General features: G+C 47.0%; 1 protein-coding gene across 1 annotated transcript in view; it reads right to left on the bottom strand.

Annotated features, from left to right (window-relative positions):
• Nucleotides 1-1,783: 1,783 nt before the first annotated feature.
• The window catches only part of LOC115140958 (Golgi-associated kinase 1A-like), a 28,004-nt gene continuing 8,626 nt past the window's right edge, over nucleotides 1,784-21,161 (bottom strand). Inside the window, exons 2-5 of the mRNA XM_029679483.2 lie at nucleotides 17,436-18,917; nucleotides 3,573-3,695; nucleotides 2,807-2,910; nucleotides 1,784-2,404 (exon numbers count right to left, since the gene is read on the bottom strand). Of these exons, the coding sequence (XP_029535343.2) occupies nucleotides 2,200-2,404; nucleotides 2,807-2,910; nucleotides 3,573-3,695; nucleotides 17,436-18,917 (1,914 nt within the window). The 3' untranslated portion in view covers nucleotides 1,784-2,199. The remainder of the gene's footprint in view (nucleotides 2,405-2,806; nucleotides 2,911-3,572; nucleotides 3,696-17,435; nucleotides 18,918-21,161) is intronic.

Genomic DNA, 21,161 nt, shown 5'->3' with positions numbered 1-21,161 from the left:
AGAGAAGAAGAGTTCTTAATTATTTTAGAAAGGCTCTATTCAATCAGATCCGCTTTAAGCGACATCCACAGAGGTTGTTTTTGATGGTGTCGGGGGTGGAACTGCATTGGAGCTGCCACATCCACAAGTGGCTCGTGGAATTATACCTAAAGCAAACATTCTCATTTTCTGCACAAAGAAATCCCATGCAGCCTTGTTTACAAGTTCAAACACTTGTTTTAAAAAAAAGCTGAAATGTAATCTACACCTCGATTAGGATGATAGAAATCTTCCTTATTTAGCTGAATGATTTTTCAATTTGAACATAATTATTTTTATATAGCCTACAAATTCTGAACTTTTAACTCAAGTGGTGCAGGTGTGCTTCGTGACAAAGATCGCAAGAGCAGCTGCTCATTGATTTATGCAGGTGTCTGCTATCACCGGTTAAGGCTTGATCTGATTGAATCTAGTCAGTCTGGTTTGGTGTAGATTTACAATCAAAAGTGTACAGTTATTTATAGAAGCAGGAGAATCTTTGATTGATTAATTTGGGTTTTGATAGGTATTCCTCTGTTTCAGATTCAATAGTTGCTATATCAGCTAATTGATCATTACTGCATAGTTTGTTGGTCAGTCAACAACTAGGACAATTACCATGGAAGTAATGGTTGAGTCTTACTCGATGGATGGCTATTCTGCTCTCTGTCTTATCAATAAATAAAATGCTGTCTTAACTTTGGAAAGAGTAATACCTACCTGGTCTGAAAAGAGTGTTTGTTTAGAACGTTCTAACACAGTTAGCAACATTTCCAATTCTGATATCTTCATTCAACCCAGATGTAAATTCAGTTGCATTATTTTTAATAAAACCTTTGGTGGTATCCCATAGAATCTGGGTGTCATTAACCAAATTGATATTGATCATTATACATTTATTTAGTTCAATTAGGATTGTGTAGTAATTTTGTAATAATTCTTGTGTTTCTTTAAGGAGATTCTGACATTTAAAGTATGAGCTTGGTCAGGCCAGCTTATATGTCGAATTTCTAGTTTCTTGATTGAAGAAAATAGAGGTACCTTCAGAAAGTATTCACACCCCTTGACTTTTTCCGCATTCTGTTTGTGTTACAGCCTGAATTTAAAATCGATTCAATTGAGATTGTGTCACTGGCCTACACACAATACCCCACAATGTCAAAGTGGAATAATGTTTTTAGAATTTTTTTTACAAATTAATTAAAAATGAAAAACTGAAATGTCTTGAGTCAATAAGTAGGCTAAATATAACAACATAAATGCAAGCCTAAACAGTCAAATATCCTCATTATTATTAGCAATATAGTCGAAATAACCTTAAACATAGAAAAACATGTTAACTAAGTGAATTGTGTCGAAGTCTATGGGACTGGCCATCTATCCTAAACAGTTTAGCCCATAGGAATGCAATGTGCTGTAGCCCCACAAGGAAGCAACCCCAGTCTGTAGGTCACCTCAATATATTGTCCATTGTTCATTAATTGTCGTGGAGTCATCATTGTCTAAATGTCCTGGGACATATTCAATAAGTCCAATGTTCAGCAATAATAATAATATTAATAATAATAATAATAATAGTGTTCCTTAACCCAATTGAGTTTGTTTCCTCATCGTTGCCTTAGGAGCACAGTCTTATAAAAGGTTTGGTATTTTCTTATCGACAAGACTCCTGGATCCAGTTTAGAAGCTATTCATTGATCTAAAATCTTTCATTTTAAGATTACAGCTGAATGCTTATCTCATAAAACAGACATTACTTCAATCGTTAAATCTGCTATTTTTTATTAGAAAATACAAAACTCACCTCATAAATAGGCAGCGGAGAAGACGGTGCAATTTCAGTAACATAATTTGCTTGTCTTGAGGGATGTTGACAAGATGTATGGATACAATATGGATGGGAACCACAACCAGCATGGAACAGGCATACTGTATCTGCGGCCCAAAGAGCACCCTCTTCCCTATATAGTGCACTACCTTTGACCAGGGCCCGTAGGGTGTTATAGACAATGAAGGGCTGTGGTCATATGTAGTGCACTATATAGGGAATAGGGTGCCATTTGAGACACATCCTGTGTCTTTAGGCTGCCCGGGACCTTGAGGAGGCTTCTACGTCTGTCACAGGCACCCCTTGCCTGGATAAAATTAATGTACTGCTGGGTGCTTTCTGGGCCATTGGATTCACAGATCCCTGTTCAGTCTCAGTCTCTTGTCGTGGATGTGCTGCAGCAGAATCCTCCCTCTCTGCTCAACAGTGTGGATGAGAGGTTTCAGGCCACGTGCCCCCCCTCGGCTCTCCCAGAATTGCTTGTCCATATACAGGGAGCTCAGGAGCATGCTCTCCAAACAGCCAGACTGGAGAACTGATACGGCTCTCTCTGGAAACCTGCCAGGAAAATACAGTAAGACTGTCAAATCCAGACAAATACCAAACAAAGGATATCAAACCCAATTGACTGTGCATATTGTGATGATGTGGCCTATTTTAGTTTCATCTACCAACAGTTATACTTAATCTCTGAAGTATTCAGAAAGAAATAACAACACTGCATAGCCAGAGTTGTGAAGATCCTCCCACTGGCTTCACTGGATTTAGGAAACACACATTAAGGCTGTGTGATGTGGGGTTGATGTAGGGTTCAACTTCTGTACACTAAGGTGCTTCCTAAATGGCACCCAATTCCCTATATAGTGCACTACTTTTGGCCGAAGTTCTGGCAGACTAAGCCTATTTCCATGATTCTGTCTATCTTTGAATAGAGACTGGATAATAGATGTTTGTACTCACTCATCGATGCCCTCTACTAAGCGGAAGTTGAGGTTGTCATGGGGATGATTTGGCCTGCCTGCATTGTCTATAAATACCAGTCTGGTAGGCTCTACCCTCCTCACCTGTAGAAAAAAAAACATAGACAGACACAGTATAGTTTAGCATAAAGTATCATCAACACTAACTGTATCTCTTTGATAAGATATTAATATAGTAATTATGAAATGAGATGAAGGCTCGGGAGACTAACTTTAAACTAGATAGGTATTATACTGCACATCAAGAAGATAGACTAAGAATGATATGCACATCACAAGATACACTATATTACAGTGAGCCAGGTCAAGAATCCAATATATAGATACAAAGTCAACTCCTAATCCTTTCTACAACAGCTGAAATAATAAAGCATAATGCGCTTAATAGAATTATATTTGTCTTTGTCAAGAGCAAGTACCAAGTATCAGCAATGAGTTCAGCAGGTTCAGTGGAAAGAGGGAGTCATTTTTCCACAGAGCAGTTGTAAAAGAATAGTGATCATCTTTGTCCAACATCGGAATTCTCTTTGTTAAGAAGAAAAGGTCTGGATAGTAGTAATAATATGAATAAATGTAGAGGTCTGTTTACATTGTCCAATTAGATTAGTTAGACAAGCCTCCTCATAAACCTCCTTCAGGCTCTTATTTTACATTATGTCCAAGTAAGTAAGTAAGCCTTGTCTGAGCCAGAATGGCCCATACATTATGTCCATGTGATGTTTTCTTGGGTGTGATAGGATAGTTACCAGGATGTGAACCAGCACTAGATCCTTTGAGTTCCTGCACTTGGTATGTAGCAGGTTCTCCACACATGGTTCTGCTGGGTCAGGCTGGAAACCGCAGCAGTACCGGTCCAGACGATCATTCACCTGCACGGGGGGATGGAAGAACATGGATTAGTTGGGATTGATCATCAACAATTACTTTTCCATAGAATTACAGTGGGGCAAAAAAGTATTTAGTCAGCCACCAATTGTGCAAGTTCTCCCACTTAAAAATATGAGAGAGGCCTGTAATTTTCATCATAGGTACACTTCAACTATGACAGACAAAATGAGAAAAAAAATCCAGAATATCACATTGTAGGATTTTTAATTAATTTATTTGCAAATTATGGTGGAAAATAAGTATTTGGTCACCTACAAACAAGCAAGATTTCTGGCTCTCACAGACCTGTAACTTCTTCTTTAAGAGGCTCCTCTGTCCTCCACTCGTTACCTGTATTAATGGCACCTGTTTGAACTTGTTATCAGTATAAAAGACACCTGTCCACAACCTCAAACAGTCACACTCCAAACTCCACTATGGCCAAGACCAAAGAGCTGTCAAAGGACACCAGAAACAAAATTGTAGACCTGCACCAGGCTGGGAAGACTGAATGGAAGACATACAAGACCACTGATAATCTCCCTCGATCTGGGGCTTCACGCAAGATCCCACCCTGTGGGGTCAAAATGATCACAAAAATCCCAGAACCACACGGGGGGACCTAGTGAATGACCTGCAGAGAGCTGGGACCAAAGTAACAAAGCCTACCATCAGTAACACACTACGCCGCCAGGGACTCAAATCCTGCAGTGCCAGACGTGTCCCCCTGCTTAAGCCAGTACATGTCCAGGCCCCTCTGAAGTTTGCTAGAGAGCATTTGGATGATCCAGAAGAAGATTGGGAGAATGTCATATGTTCAGGTGAAACCAAAATATAACTTTTTGGTAAAAACTCAACTTGTCGTGTTTGGAGGACAAAAAATGCTGAGTTGCATCCAAAGAACACCATACCTACTGTGAAGCATGGGGGTGGAAACATCATGCTTTGGGGCGTTTTTTTCTGCAAAGGGACCAGGACGACTGATCCGTGTAAAGGAAAGAATGAATGGGGCCATGTATCGTGAGATTTTGAGTGAAAACCTCCTTCCATCAGCCAGGGCATTGAAGATGAAACGTGGCTGGGTCTTTCAGCATGACAATGATCCCAAACACACCGCCCGGGCAACGAAGGAGTGGCTTCGTAAGAAACATTTCAAGGTCCTGGAGTGGCCTAGCCAGTCTCCAGATCTCAACCCCATAGAAAATCTTTGGAAAGTCCGTGTGGCCCAGCAACAGCCCCAAAACATCACTGCTCTAGAGGAGATCTGCATGAAGGAATGGGCCAAAATACCAGCAACAGTGTGTGAAAATCTGGTGAAGACTTACAGAAAACGTTTGACCTCTGTCATTGCAAACAAAGGGTATATAAAAAAGTATTTATAAACTTTTGTTATTGACCAAATACTTATTTTCCACCATAATTTGCAAATAAATTCATTAAAAATCCTACAATGTGATTTTCTGGATTTTTTTCCCCTCATTTTGTCTGTCATAGTTGAAGTGTACCTATGATGAAAATTACAGGCCTCTCTCATCTTTTTAAGTGGGAGAACTTGCACAATTGGTGGCTGACTAAATACTTTTTTGCCCCACTGTACATACAGGACTGTGATTTATCGCAGGGGTTCCCAATTGTTTTTGTTTTTACAATTCCTGATTGTATACCGATCTAAAACAACACATACATCTGTGATTCTTTAGGCTAGAAACAAGCGGTACAACACTCAAGGAAGATACAGCTCTGATGCACATGGAATTATATTTGATTGGTCTCTATGGACAGTCAGAAGCTGAGCTACAGTCTTCTAAAGTTGAGGAGTGAAAGAAATTGGACTATGCGTTGTTTTAGACTTTGCTTGGGAAGTAATCTTATACAATCTGACTCTGTGGCTGTCAATTGATCTATTCACTTTCTGCTAAATAGAATGTGAATAATTTAATTGAGTGTTCATATAAATTATCATAATAAAACATATTTGATAACGGTTTAGACTTCATTTTCTTTATAAATTATTATGATTATTATCATTAAAAAACCTAGAATTGCAGGAAATTAGCTTCAAAACAACACCATTTTCCTAGGTCCCGCAAATGAAACAAATTCAAGCTGGTGGTGTATTTTCCATTTGCTATCTCAATAAACAGTAATAAAGAAAGCGATGGGGTGCCTGACATGTTTTACATGTGAAAAAGGGGGCCTGGTAAGAAAAGGTTGGGAACTCCTGATTTCTAGGATCTCTTCGGTCCTTTCTTTATAAAGAACTTCAGACTTCAGAACAGCTTTCCAAGAGGAAAATCAAGGGTGACTACAAGAAACAAGTAGAAAATGTATTTACTTTCTGAAACTCTTACCGCTTGTTTGCTATACAGTCATTGAACATTTTGTTGACAGAAATCCAAATGCAGCCAAGTAAGGCCTAAGTGTTGGTAGAGATAGTGACAGTTACAGCTTAAGCCTTTGGCATGAGAGCAGGAGCGAGAGGGAGGTGAGAGGAGGAGCGAGAGGGAGGTGAGAGGAGGAGTGGAATGGTGAGAAGAGGAGTGGGGGGGAGTGGTGAGAGGAGAAGTGGAATGGTGAGAGCAGGAGCGAGAGGGAGGTGAGAGGAGGAGTGGAATGGTGAGAGTAGGAGCGAGAGGGAGGTGAGAGGAGGAGTGGAATGGTGAGAGCAGGAGTGAGAGGGAGGTGAGAGGAGGAGTGAGAGGGAGGTGAGAGGAGGAGTGGAATGGTAAGAGGAGGAGTGGGGGGGATGGTGAGAGGAGGAGTGGAATGGTGAGAGCAGGAGCGAGAGGGAGGTGAGAGGAGGAGTGGAATGGTGAGAGCAGAAGCGAGAGGGAGGTGAGAGGAGGAGTGAGAGGGAGGTGAGAGGAGGAGTGGAATGGTGAGAGCAGGAGTGAGAGGGAGGTGAGAGGAGGAGTGAGAGGGAGGTGAGAGGAGGAGTGGAATGGTGAGAGCAGGAGTGAGAGGGAGGTGAGAGGAGGAGTGGGGGAGGGGGATAGGAGGAGCGAGAGGGAGGTGAGAGGAGGAGTGGGGGGGGTGAGAGGAGGAGTGAAAGGGAGGTGAGAGGAGGAGTGGGGGGGTGAGAGGAGGAGTAGGGGGTGGTGAGAGGAGGAGTGGGGTGGTGGTGAGAGGAGGAGTGGGGGTTGGTGAGAGGAGGAGTGGGGGTTGGTGAGAGGAGAAGTGGGGGGTAGTGAGAGGAGAAGTGGGGGGGGGTGAGAGGAGGAGTGGGGGGTGGTGAGAGGAGGAGTGGAGTGGTGGTGAGAGGAGGAGTGGGGGTGGTGAGAGGAGGAGTGGGGGTGGTGAGAGGAGGAGTGGGGGGTGGTGAGAGAAGGAGTGGGGGTTGTTGAGAGGAGGAGTGGGGATGGTGAGAGGAGGAGTGGGGGTGGTGAGAGGAGGAGTGGAATGGTGAGAGCAGGAGCGAGAGGGAGGTGAGAGGAGGAGTGAGAGGGAGGTGAGAGGAGGAGTGGAATGGTGAGAGCAGGAGTGAGAGGGAGGTGAGAGGAGGAGTGGGGGAGGGGGGATAGGAGGAGCGAGAGGGAGGTGAGAGGAGGAGTGGGGGGGGTGAGAGGAGGAGTGAAAGGGAGGTGAGAGGAGGAGTGGGGGGGTGAGAGGAGGAGTAGGGGGTGGTGAGAGGAGGAGTGGGGGGTTGGTGAGAGGAGGAGTGGGGTGGTGGTGAGAGGAGGAGTGGAATGGTAAGAGGAGCAGAGGGGTGGTAGTGAGAGCAGGAGCGAGAGGGAGGTGAGAGGAGGAGTGAGAGGGAGTTGAGAGGAGGAGTGGAATGGTAAGAGGAGGAGTGGTGGGGTGGTGAGAGGAGGAGTGGAATGGTGAGAGCAGGAGCGAGAGGGAGATGAGAGGAGGAGTGGGGGTGGTGAGAGGAGGAGTGGGGGGTGGTAAGAGGAGGAGCGGGGTGGTGGTGAGAGGAGGAGTGGGGTGGTGGTGAGAGGAGGAGTGGGGGGGGTGGTGAGAGGAGGAGTGGGGTGGTGGTGAGAGGAGGAGTGGGGGGTGGTGAGAGGAGGAGTGGAATGGTGAGAGCAGGAGCGAGAGGGAGGTGAGAGGAGGAGTGGAATGGTGAGAGCAGGAGTGAGAGGGAGGTGAGAGGAGGAGTGGGGGGTGGTGCGAAGAGGAGTAGGGGGTGGTGAGAGGAAGAGTGGGGGTGGTGAGAGGAGGAGTAGGGGGTGGTGAGAGGAGGAGTGGGGGGGGTTGGTGAGAGGAGGAGTGGGGGTGGTGAGAGGAGGAGCGGGGTGGTGGTGAGAGGAGGAGTGGGGGTGGTGAGAAGAGGAGTAGGGGGTGGTGAGAGGAGGAGTGGGGGTGGTGAGAGGAGGAGTAGGGGGTGGTGAGAGGAGGAGTGGGGGTTGGTGAGAGGAGGAGTGGGGGGTGGTGAGAGGAGGAGCGGGGTGGTGGTGAGAGGAGGAGTGGGGGGGTGGTGAGAGGAGGAGTGGAATGGTGAGAGCAGGAGCGAGAGGGAGGTGAGAGGAGGAGTGGGGGGTGAGAGGAGGAGTGAAAGGGAGGTGAGAGGAGGAGTGGGGGGGTGAGAAGAGGAGTAGGGGGTGGTGAGAGGAGGAGTAGGGGTGGTGAGAGGAGGAGTGGGGGGTTGGTGAGAGGAGGAGTGGGGGTTGGTGAGAGGAGGAGTGGGGGGGTGGTGAGAGGAGGAGTGGGGGGTGGTGAGAGGAGGAGTGGGGGTGGTGAGAGGAGGAGTGGGGGTGGTGAGAGGAGGAGTGGGGGTGGTGAGAGGAGGAGTGGGGGGTGGTGAGAGAAGGAGTGGGGGTTGTTGAGAGGAGGAGTGGGGGATGGTGAGAGGAGGAGTGGGGGTGGTGAGAGGAGGAGTGGAATGGTGAGAGCAGGAGCGAGAGGGAGGTGAGAGGAGGAGTGAGAGGGAGGTGAGAGGAGGAGTGGAATGGTGAGAGCAGGAGTGAGAGGGAGGTGAGAGGAGGAGTGGGGGGTGAGAGGAGGAGCGAGAGGGAGGTGAGAGGAGGAGTGGGGGATGAGAGGAGGAGTGAAAGGGAGGTGAGAGGAGGAGTGGGGCTGGGGGTGAGAGGAGGAGTAGGGGTGGTGAGAGGAGGAGTGGGGGTTGGTGAGAGGAGGAGTGGAATGGTAAGAGGAGGAGAGGGGTGGTAGTGAGAGCAGGAGCGAGAGGGAGGTGAGAGGAGGAGTGAGAGGGAGGTGAGAGGAGGAGTGGAATGGTAAGAGGAGGAGTGGTGGGGGTGGTGAGAGGAGGAGTGGAATGGTGAGAGCAGGAGCGAGAGGGAGGTGAGAGGAGGAGTGGGGGGTGGTGAGAGGAGGAGTGGGGGTGGTAAGAGGAGGAGTGGGGTGGTGGTGAGAGGAGGAGTGGGGTGGTGGTGAGAGGAGGAGTGGGGGGTGGTAAGAGGAGGAGCGGGGTGGTGGTGAGAGGAGGAGTGGGGTGGTGGTGAGAGGATGAGTGGGGTGGTGGTGAGAGGATGAGTGGGGGTTGGTGAGAGGAGGAGCGGGGTGGTGGTGAGAGGAAGAGCGGGGTGGTGGTGAGAGGATGAGTGGGGGGTTGGTGAGAGGAGGAGCGGGGTGGTGGTGAGAGGAGGAGCGGGGGGTGGTGAGAGGAGGAGTGGGGGTTGGTGAGAGGAGGAGTGGGGTGGTGGTGAGAGGAGGAGTGGGGTGGTGGTGAGAGGATGAGTGGGGGGTTGGTGAGAGGATGAGTGGGGGTTGGTGAGAGGAGGAGTGGGGGGTGGTGAGAGGAGGAGTGGGGGTTGGTGAGAGGAGGAGTGGGGTGGTGGTGAGAGGAGGAGTGGGGGGGGTGGTGAGAGGAGGAGTGGAATGGTGAGAGCAGGAGCGAGAGGGAGGTGAGAGGAGGAGTGGGGGGTGAGAGGAGGAGTGAAAGGGAGGTGAGAGGAGGAGTGGGGGGGGTGGTGAGAAGAGGAGTAGGGGGTGGTGAGAGGAGGAGTGGGGGGTTGGTGAGAGGAGGAGTGGGGGTGGTGAGAGGAGGAGTGGGGGGTTGGTGAGAGGAGGAGTGGGGGGTGGTGAGAGGAGGAGTGGTGGGGTGGTGAGAGGAGGAGTGGGGGGGTGGTGAGAGGAGGAGTGGGGGGTGGTGAGAGGAGGAGTGGGGTGGTGGTGAGAGGAGGAGTGGGGTGGTGGTGAGAGGAGGAGTGGGGGGTGGTGAGAGGAGAAGTGTCGGGGGTTGGTGAGAGGAGGAGTGGGGGTGGTGAGAGGAGGAGTGGGGGTTGGTGAGAGGAGGAGTGGGGGTGGTGAGAGGAGGAGTGGGGGTGGTGAGAGGAGGAGTGGGGTGGTGGTGAGAGGAGGAGTGGGGTGGTGGTGAGAAGAGGAGTAGGGGTGGTGAGAGGAGGAGTGGGGGTTGGTGAGAGGAGGAGTGGGGGTGGTGAGAGGAGGAGTGGGGGGTTGGTGAGAGGAGGAGTGGGGGGGTGGTGAGAGGAGGAGTGGTGGGGTGGTGAGAGGAGGAGTGGGGGTGGTGAGAGGAGGAGTGGGGGTGGTGAGAGGAGGAGTGGGGTGGTGGTGAGAGGAGGAGTGGGGTGGTGGTGAGAGGAGGAGTGGGGGGTGGTGAGAGGAGAAGTGTCGGGGGGTGAGAGGAGGAGTGGGGGTGGTGAGAGGAGGAGTGGGGGGTGGTGAGAGGAGGAGTGGGGGGTGGTGAGAGGAGGAGTGTAGGGGGGTGAGAGGAGGAGTGGGGGGGTGGTGAGAGGAGGAGTGGGGGGTTGTTGAGAGGAGGAGTGGGGGGTGAGCGGAGGAGTGGGGGGGTGGTGAGAGGAGGAGTGGGGGTTGTTGAGAGGAGGAGTGGGGGGTGGTGATAGGAGGAGTGTCGGGGGGTGAGAGGAGGAGTGGGGGTGGTGAGAGGAGGAGTGGGGGTTGTTGAGAGGAGGAGTGGGGGGTGGTGAGAGGAGGAGTGTCAGGGGGTGAGAGGAGGAGTGGGGGGGGTGAGAGGAGGAGTGGGGGTTGTTGAGAGGAGGAGTGGGGGGTGGTGAGAGGAGTGGGGGTTGTTGAGAGGAGGAGTGGGGGGTGGTGAGAGGAGGAGTGTCGGGGGTGAGAGGAGGAGTGGGGGGTGGTGAGAGGAGGAGTGGGGGTTGTTGAGAGGAGGAGTGGGGGGGTGGTGAGAGGAGGAGTGTCGGGGGTGAGAGGAGGAGTGGGGGGGTGGTGAGAGGAGGAGTGGGGGGTTGGTGAGGAGGTAGTTACTTGTGTGAGACAGACCCCTGCGGGAACTTTGACTACAGTAAAGAGGTGGATCAGTCATTATAGGTCAATCACCTACAGTGAGGGCAAACCAGAGCAAGCTAGCGAAAGCAGTAAGACTGCTTCTTTTGCCACCTCATTTATTGCATTAAGTCCAATTCCATGAACAAGAATGCTATAGTAAAGCCAAACCTTTAAGTGTACTTTAAATGTATATCTATTCCAACTTCAGGCTGACTTCTCTCCACTTCACCAACTTCAATAATCACTGTTTAAAGAAGGAAGCTCTTTTTTTAAAAGTTAACGCCCATCATTTTGCATTTGTTCATGCATGTATGTATTCACAGCAGTTGTTTTTTTGTTGCATATTCACACAAAAAAATCACTAAATATAATGACGCAACATCAATACCTGTGGTACCATTCTCTTCCTCATTATACCGCAGAATAAACCAACTATCAGGGGAGGAAGGGAGCAATGTCGTCATTGTTGTTAAACTGAGAAGTGAAGGCATTGCCACACTCCTCTGAGAGTTACCAAGGTGAGATATGCCCCCAGGGTTGTCTGGGCCTCTCTGTGGTAAAACTCACACCACACCATTTCGCTTCACTTCTTTAGCGCCTTCAGGAGTTCTCACATCCCTACTACATTTCACCCTGACACTAGAATACACTCATTCGCGTAGGGACAGAGTACAAGAGTCTCCTGGATACGGCTCCAGTGTTGACATACAGTATTACACCATCACCAAGTCTCTGGGAAACAGGACATGCTATTAAGGTCTATATCACACACAATAACATCACAAGTAAAACAACAAGCCTATTCACAACTAATTCATAGCAATATATCAGTAGCCTTCTTAGCCTACAATGGCAATTCAAAGCATCCAAGGCAATGACCAACAACAAGGACACTTGGCGCAAGGTCCTCTGTCTCGTCTGTACTCCCCAGGCAAAGTGCGTGTGTGACTGTGTGTCCTTCACACTGTTCCCCTTGCTAATTGGTGTTAGGTTCCACATCAGAGCCATTAGATGTGTTAAATGAGCAGGTAGGAACAAGTGTTACAGGGTCCCAGTCAGCAATTCCACTGAATCAATACAATCAATACAATGCTATTAACAGTTGGCCATGTTACAAGTATTGACTTCTGCAAAGTGACTACTCATGTATTATTCATACAGTGGCTCGCCGCATCCCCATCCCAAATGGCACTCTATTCCCTATATAGTGCACTACTTTTGATCAGAGCCGGTCAAATCTAGTGCACTATTTAGGAAATAGGGTTCCATTTTGTATTCAGCCACTATTCTATCCCCCCACAGTTCGGTTACCCATTCCATTCCATCTCACAGAGAAAAGGCAGTCTTTCTTCATCTTTATCAGATTTTTCTACAGCTGAGTTGGTTCAGGGGCTGGCTGTTCTATTGAATAGTTTTCTATTTTTAATAGAATGGGTAGCATGGATAAAACGCTGTAATAGCCTCCAAAGTGAGAGAATATAGATTGAACACAATCAAAGAATGCAATTTGTGACTCATCTCTTTTAGAGACAGTTTATAATTGTTTTTGTTTGCTCGGCCTCTTTTCCTTCTCATTGTGAGACATTATTTTCTGAAACAATATGTATTCTGCCCCCAATCTGTATTGGCTATGTAACGATGACTGTTCACCCTGCAGTAACAAAGTAATGGATAGAAAAAGTAAGCACCATGACGTTTTTTCTAAATGCTTTGTTTACTATGTGGTGTCCTTCATCCCCATAATTCTTCTGCCAGTCATAGACCACCCTTTTCAAAGAACACCTAATACTAAGTCTCCATGGCCTTGTAGTTTTCACCCATCAGAGCGCACCAGCACACCCTTTATTTCTTCTGGGGGGGGGTTTCTAAACAAAGAAATTGACTTTCTTTTGGCTATAGAGACAGATAGCGAGAGGAGCAGCTGCTATCACTTTCCTCTCAGTCCTTCCTAATGTGGACTTAGGCATCCGTGATTGCCGTGCATCACCATGGCAACCCTGACTTTGACTTCACACCGCCAGCGGCCAGACATGGGGTCTTTAGAGGCCTGATGAAGACTGAGACTGGTGTGTGTGTTTGTGTGTATCAAATATTGTACATTGTACTCTGTCTATACCATATGTACCTACTCTCTCTTACTTGCAATATACATCATTGGGTTGTTGGCTTCATTGCCACCTCTCATTCCCTAACGGGAGCTTAGATATTCCCCATGCAGAGTTAGACTGACATACTACTCCATTTAGAGTGGGACTGTGGCAGAGCTGGCCTTATCAATCGCGTATTAATTACATCCTCTCAGGATGTCTCAGCTTTACACACACACACACACAAAATGATCCTCCATCTGGCTCTTACAAGGACCATGAGCCATCATTTCTTACACAATAAAGATCTCCAACTTCATTAGAAATCACTGCCAGATCATAAACGAGTTTGAAGCTAAATTAGAGACAAACATTGTGTTGATTTTTTATTGAACTGCGCTGATACATCAATCTACTGTAGTAGGGAGAATGATCATGTTCATTCATCTAGAAGGGAGAATGATCATGTTCATTCATCTAGAAGGGAGAATGATAATGTGCATTCATCTAGAAGGGAGAATGATAATGTTCATTCATCTAGAAGGGAGAATGATAATGTTCATTCAGCTAGTAGGGAGAATGATAATGTTCATTCATCTAGAAGGGAGAATGATAATGTTCATTCAGCTAGTAGGGAGAATGATAATGTTCATTCATCTAGAAGGGAGAATGATAATGTTCATTCAGCTAGTAGGGAGAATGATAATGTTCATTCATCTAGAAGGGAGAATGATAATGTTCATTCATCTAGTAGGGAGAATGATAATGTTCATTCATCTAGAAGGGAGAATGATAATGTTCATTCATCTAGTAGGGAGAATGATAATGTTCATTCATATAGAAGGGAGAATGATCATGTTCATTCATCTAGTAGGGAGAATGATCATGTTCATTCATCTAGAAGGGAGAATGATCATGTTCATTCATCTAGTAGGGAGAATGATCATGTTCATTCATCTAGTAGGGAGAATGATAATGTTCATTCAGCTAGTAGGGAGAATGATAATGTTCATTCATCTAGAAGGGAGAATGATCATGTTCATTCATCTAGAAGGGAGAATGATCATGTTCATTCATCTAGTAGGGAGAATGATAATGTTCATTCATCTAGAAGGGAGAATGATCATGTTCATTCATCTAGAAGGGAGAATGATCATGTTCATTCATCTAGTAGGGAGAATGATAATGTTCATTCATCTAGTAGGGAGAATGATCATGTTCATTCATCTAGAAGGGAGAATGATCATGTTCATTCATCTAGAAGGGAGAATGATAATGACGTATTATGTTGCATGGCTAGTAAGCAGGCGGGATGCACTTACCATGGAAAAAACATAATTATCTGATAATCAATTACATTTATCGCTCCAGCTCCAGACAGAGAAAGTCACACTCTTTTCATTGGCCGGCATCTTTTAATCTAAGGCAGTTTAGTGAGTAGAGTTCTTCAGATGATAAGACCTTGGCAATACAATCCAGTGCTCAAATAGGCTCATTATCAAGGACTGCCAGCCTACTATTAGACGAGGTCGGTGGATTTCATCCAGTGCTCAAATAGGCTCATTATCAAGGACTGCCAGCCTACTATTAGACAAGGTCGGTGGATTTCATCAAGTGCTCAAATAGGCTCATTATCAAGGACTGCCAGCCTACTATTAGACAAGGTCGGTGGATTTCATCCAGTGCTCAAATAGGCTCATTATCAAGGACTGCCAGCCTACTATTAGACGAGGTCGGTGGATTTCATCCAGTGAGAATGTTCTTTAATATAAATGCAAAACAACATCTGCATCCCAAATGGCAAACTATTTCCTTTGTAGTGCACTACTTTTGACCAGGGCCCATAGCACCATGAGTTTTCCCAGTCTGCTTGACCTCATGAGTCCTTATCAACTGGACCCTCCATAGTGACGTTAAGTGAAACACTAGCTAACTGTCAGTTTATACAGCATACTGGAATAACAACTGTACAAATCTTACATCTCTCAAGGTGAGATGAGATTTCAATCAGCACTCTAGTCTATGCATTATTTCCATAGGTTGTCTTCACATGGTGTGATTGAAAGGATATAGAACGCTATCAGTTTGGATGTGTACGTTTGAGTGGCACATCAGGATAAAAACGAGTTAAGGTTATGGCTAAGGTTATGGCTAAGGTTATGGTTATGGTTAAGGTTAGGGATACGGTTAGGAATTAAGATCGGGTTAGAATGCCTGACATTAGGAGCCATATAAAATCTAACAGTCACATATTCACTACCTATCAGTTTTTCTGACCTCTTTACTCTAGCCAATGTATCTCTTAAAAGTTCAAATCAATACTGTCAATAAGTTAAATCAAAGGGTTTAACAAGTGTGATTGGAGGATACAGCGTTATCAGTTGTTCTATACCTGTAGGAGGAAGTCAAAGAGTGCCAAGCGCCCCCACTCCGCATGGTGAACCCCCACACAGGGGGTCTCGTTGAGGGCCACGCCGCTGCCACTTCCACACCTGGCCCTCAGCAGGCTCTGGTACTGGGGCCAGGTGAGAGGGAACGAGTTCTGGTCATTGTCATCATCAGCCAGGTGCTGGATGCCTGGGTCCCACCACACCACGGGTCTGGCTGCCCCCCTGGTGTATTTATAAGGCAGGATGTCACTGTGGAAGTCCCTGAGCACTGTGGGCAGACTCCTGTTCAAGCCCAAAACACGGTCTAGATGGAAAGCGAAGACTTCGAACCAGTCGTCTGGACGTTTGATCAGGGCACACAGACCCTGTTGGCAGTGCCCACTGTGGTCAGCCAATGGAGCCCCAAGAGAAGGGGGATGATGAGGGGCACCCAGCCCTACATGGAGGACCTGTCCGTGGGCTGGGACCCTGGCCTTACTGACAACCTCACTGCCCGAGAGGAACTCCATCTTGTGAATATCATCCTTGCTGAGCCATGGCACAGAGTCAGTGTCCTCAGTCCTTATTTTCCGCGTGTCAGTGTCTGGAAACTCCCTCTCTCCAGCTGACATCTTACACCAATGGGCTCCAGTGCTCAAATAGGCTCATTATCAAGGACTGCCAGCCTACTATTAGACGAGGTCGGTGGATTTCATCCAGTGCTCAAATAGGCTCATTATCAAGGACTGCCAGCCTACTATTAGACGAGGTCGGTGGATTTCATCCAGTGCTCAAATAGGCTCATTATCAAGGACTGCCAGCCTACTATTAGACGAGGTCGGTGGATTTCATCCAGTGCTCAAATAGGCTCATTATCAAGGACTGCCAGCCTACTATTAGACGAGGTCGGTGGATTTCATCCAGTGCTCAAATAGGCTCATTATCAAGGACTGCCAGCCTACTATTAGACGAGGTCGGTGGATTTCATCCAGTGCTCAAATAGGCTCATTATCAAGGACTGCCAGCCTACTATTAGACGAGGGCTCATTATCAAGGTGGATTTCATCAAGTGCTCAAATAGGCTCATTATCAAGGACTGCCAGCCTACTATTAGACAAGGTCGGTGGATTTCATCCAGTGCTCAAATAGGCTCATTATCAAGGACTGCCAGCCTACTATTAGACGAGGTCGGTGGATTTCATCCAGTGCTCAAATAGGCTCATTATCAAGGACTGCCAGCCTACTATTAGACGAGGTCGGTGGATTTCATCCAGTGCTCAAATAGGCTCATTATCAAGGACTGCCAGCCTACTATTAGACGAGGTCGGTGGATTTCATCCAGTGCTCAAATAGGCTCATTATCAAGGACTGCCAGCCTACTATTAGACAAGGTCGGTGGATTTCATCCAGTGCTCAAATAGGCTCATTATCAAGGACTGCCAGCCTACTATTAGACGAGGTCGGTGGATTTCATCCAGTGAGAATGTTCTTTAATATAAATGCAAAACAACATCTGCATCCCAAATGGCAAACTATTTCCTTTGTAGTGCACTACTTTTGACCAGGGCCCATAGCACCATGAGTTTTCCCAGTCTGCTTGACCTCATGAGTCCTTATCAACTGGACCCTCCATAGTGACGTTAAGTGAAACACTAGCTAACTGTCAGTTTATACAGCATATTGGAATAACAACTGTACAAATCTTACATCTCTCAAGGTGAGATGAGATTTCAATCAGCACTCTAGTCTATGCATTATTTCCATAGGTTGTCTTCACATGGTGTGATTGAAAGGATATAGAACGCTATCAGTTTGGATGTGTACGTTTGAGTGGCACATCAGGATAAAAACGAGTTAAGGTTATGGCTAAGGTTATGGCTAAGGTTATGGTTATGGTTAAGGTTAGGGATACGGTTAGGAATTAAGATCGGGTTAGAATGCCTGACATTAGGAGCCATATAAAATCTAACAGTCACATATTCACTACCTATCAGTTTTTCTGACCTCTTTACTCTAGCCAATGTATCTCTTAAAAGTTCAAATCAATACTGTCAATAAGTTAAATCAAAGGGTTTAACAAGTGTGATTGGAGGATACAGCGTTATCAGTTGTTCTATACCTGTAGGAGGAAGTCAAAGAGTGCCAAGCGCCCCCACTCCGCATGGTGAACCCCCACACAGGGGGTCTCGTTGAGGGCCACGCCGCTGCCACTTCCACACCTGGCCCTCAGCAGGCTCTGGTACTGGGGCCAGGTGAAAGGGAACGAGTTCTGGTCATTGTCATCATCAGCCAGGTGCTGGATGCCTGGGTCCCACCACACCACGGGTCTGGCTGCCCCCCTGGTGTATTTATAAGGCAGGATGTCACTGTGGAAGTCCCTGAGCACTGTGGGCAGACTCCTGTTCAAGCCCAGAACACGGTCTAGATGGAAAGCGAAGACTTCGAACCAGTCGTCTGGACGTTTGATCAGGGCACACAGACCCTGTTGGCAGTGCCCACTGTGGTCAGCCAATGGAGACCCAAGAGAAGGGGGATGATGAGGGGCACCCAGCCCTACATGGAGGACCTGTCCGTGGGCTGGGACCCTGGCCTTACTGACAACCTCACTGCCCGAGAGGAACTCCATCTTGTGAATATCATCCTTGCTGAGCCATGGCACAGAGTCAGTGTCCTCAGTCCTTATTCTCCGCGTGTCAGTGTCTGGAAACTCCCTCTCTCCAGCTGACATCTTACACCAATGGGCCCCCCCCTCACTCCCTTTCTCTGCCTCTGCTGCTGTTTCCGCTGTGGGCCGGGTCTCTTTACGCCCAGACGAAGGCTGTCTGTCACGTTTCCTGAGTTGTCTGGGGACCTTTTTCACAGCCTGCTGCTTGGTTAAGTTCTTCCTCCCTGCCTTCCCGGTGTGCCCCTGGTCCTGTCTCTGTTTATCTGGAGTACATTTGTGCTCAGAGTCAGAAAGGCCGAGGTCTGCAGTAGAAGGGAGGCTCTGGCTACGAGCTACATTTTGAGGCACGGCTGGGTGGACGTTCTCTTGTCTGGAAAGAGGTGGTGGTTGTGTGGAGAGCTCTGAACCACTGCAGTTGGTTAGATGGCTTCCATCATGCCTTATTAGCACAGCATTGACTGTCAATGGCGGGGTATCATGTTGTTTGTCTCTAATAGAACTTGGCGGCGTCTCTTTCTTCTCTTTCCTTTTGGAGGCGATGCCCTTAGTTTTACGATTCTTCTTGTAGTTGCTGTGAGTTCTCTCACCTGTCATGCTAGCTGCTCTCCTATCCAGTTTGGGCTGGTCCTTCACCAGGTGATGCTTGGAGGACTCTTTGACTTTGTCACTCTGCTTCCAACCTCCACTGTGACCGTTGAGGGGTAGAGGAAGATGGTGGTGGTGGTGGTGAGGGGCCAATGTGGCCCTTTCCCTGGGTCTTGCCCTCGCTCTATACCCCCCGGCTCCAGCAGAGCTCAGGCCTCGTGAGGGCAGCCTGCGTGTCTCAGAGGGGGGGAAGGGGAGGGTGTTGATCACCACCACAGACAGGGTAAAGAGGAGGAGGAAGGCCCACACTGCCCACCTCTTGCAGCAGATCTTGAACCATATTCTTAAGGCCTGCATGCATGGGAAACAGGAAACAAAGAGAAAGTTAGGTCTGTAGTTGGGAGCAAACCACCAAAAAGCCATGATTATAATGGAGCAGAGCTATAAATAAAATATATTTACTCTCTAAATTGTACGTTCGCTGGTCGGCCACTTGAACTGAACAGCTCAGATTACAGTATGTGTTTACAGAAGAGGAAACTTACATCTCAGAGGTTGACAAATGCAAATATCAGTACACAGACTGAAGGACGAGGGTAAACCAAAAAATTAAACAACCTGTTGTTTCAAAAGGATATATAGATGTGGTAAGTTATTCTGTGAAAACACTAAGGTGAGAGAGAAAGAGATTGAGAGTTGATCCACATGTATCTCGTTTACACTCAGACAAGTGTAAATAAAGCCTTTTTCAGCCATTAGCTGGGCTTTCCTCTGCTTATACTGTAGGAAAGTTACAGCTACTGAGCTGAGACAAATATTATGGCACACACATAGATATTGTAGCATTCCCTTCTGCACGCCAGACCATCCAGAATGTGCTGACAGATACTGCGTGCCAAATGGTATATAGTGGACTCCTTTTGACCAAGGCCCATAGGGAATAGGGTGCCATTTGGGACACAGACAGATTCTGGATGGCTTACTTCTACTACAGCCTCTGTGATGATGAATTACTTTTCTGTGGCATAGGCCTAAATACAAACCGGTCCCATTCCATAAAGTCTCCATCGCATATAGAGTATGTATGCCATAGAGATGAATCCATTCAGATGGATCTCTATGGAATATGCTCTCAATGTTATTCAAACCTATGGTAAATCCAGAGGCAGTTATTTATCTGAATCATGAATCAATGAAAGGATTAGGCTATTGTATAGAGCTATAGAGGCTATGGGATAGAGCTATAGAGGCTATGGGATAGAGCTATAGAGGCTATGGTATAGAGCTATAGAGGCTATGGTATAGAGCTATAGAGGCTATGGTATAGAGCTATAGAGGCTATGGGATAGAGCTAGAGGCTATGGTATAGAGCTATAGAGGCTATGGTATAGAGCTATAGAGGCTATGGTATAGAGCTATAGAGGCTATGGTATAGAGCTATAGATGCTATGGTATAGAGCTATAGAGGCTATGGTATAGAGCTATAGAGGCTATGGGATAGAGCTAGAGGCTATGGTATAGAGCTATAGAGGCTACGGTATAGAGCTATAGAGGCTACGGTATAGAGCTATAGAGGCTACGGCGCAGCGCTACAGAGGATACGGCGCAGTGCTACAGAGGCTACGGCGCAGCGTTACAGAGGCTACGGGGCAGAGCTACAGAGGCTACGGCGCAGCGCTACAGAGGCTACGGCGCAACGCTACAGAGGCTACGGCGCAGCGCTACAGAGGCTACGGCGCAGAGCTATAGAGGCTACGGCGCAGAGCTATAGAGGCTACGGCGCAGAGTTATAGAGTCTACGGCGCAGAGCTATAGAGGCTACGGCACAGAGCTATAGAGGCTACGGTACAGCGCTATAGAGCCATGATTACATGGAACTCTCTTCCACCTCAGTTAACCCAAGCAATAAAATCACCCAAAAAACAACACCTCATGGCACAACGCTGACTTTGAACACACACACACACACACACACACACACACACAAGCAACAACACATTATTCTCAGTAATATAATATAGTATTGTAATTTTGTAATGTAATAATGGAGCAAAGTACATTTATGATGTTTTGAATGATGTAATGTTTAATTTCTGTTCAGACCCCAGGAAGAGTATCTGCTGCCTTGGCAACAGCTAATGGGGATCATAATAAAATAATAAAGACTAAATATTATGGTTCCATTCGATCTTCACATACAGTTGAAGTCAGAAGTTTACAGTGCCTTGCGAAAGTATTCGGCCCCCTTGAACTTTGCGACTTTTTGCCACATTTCAGGCTTCAAACATAAAGATATAAAACTGTATGTTTTTGTGAAGAATCAACAACAAGTGGGACACAATCATGAAGTGGAACGACATTTATTGGATATTTCAAACTTTTTTAACAAATCAAAAACGGAAAAATTGGGTGTGCAAAATTATGTCATTAAAACTCGTTTTTCAACAACTCCACAAATTTCAAGAGTCAATTTGGGTCAATTGGAGGTATACCTGTGGATGTATTTCAGGGCCTACCTTCAAACTGAGTGCCTCTTTGCTTGACATCATGGGAAAATGAAAAGAAATCAGCCAAGACTTCAGAAAAAAAATTGTA

This window comes from Oncorhynchus nerka, linkage group LG14, assembly GCF_034236695.1.
Source record: "Oncorhynchus nerka isolate Pitt River linkage group LG14, Oner_Uvic_2.0, whole genome shotgun sequence".
Classification (NCBI taxonomy): domain Eukaryota; kingdom Metazoa; phylum Chordata; class Actinopteri; order Salmoniformes; family Salmonidae; genus Oncorhynchus; species Oncorhynchus nerka.
The sequence above is the reverse complement of the archived record's forward strand: the minus strand, read 5'-3'. Positions and strand labels throughout refer to the sequence as shown.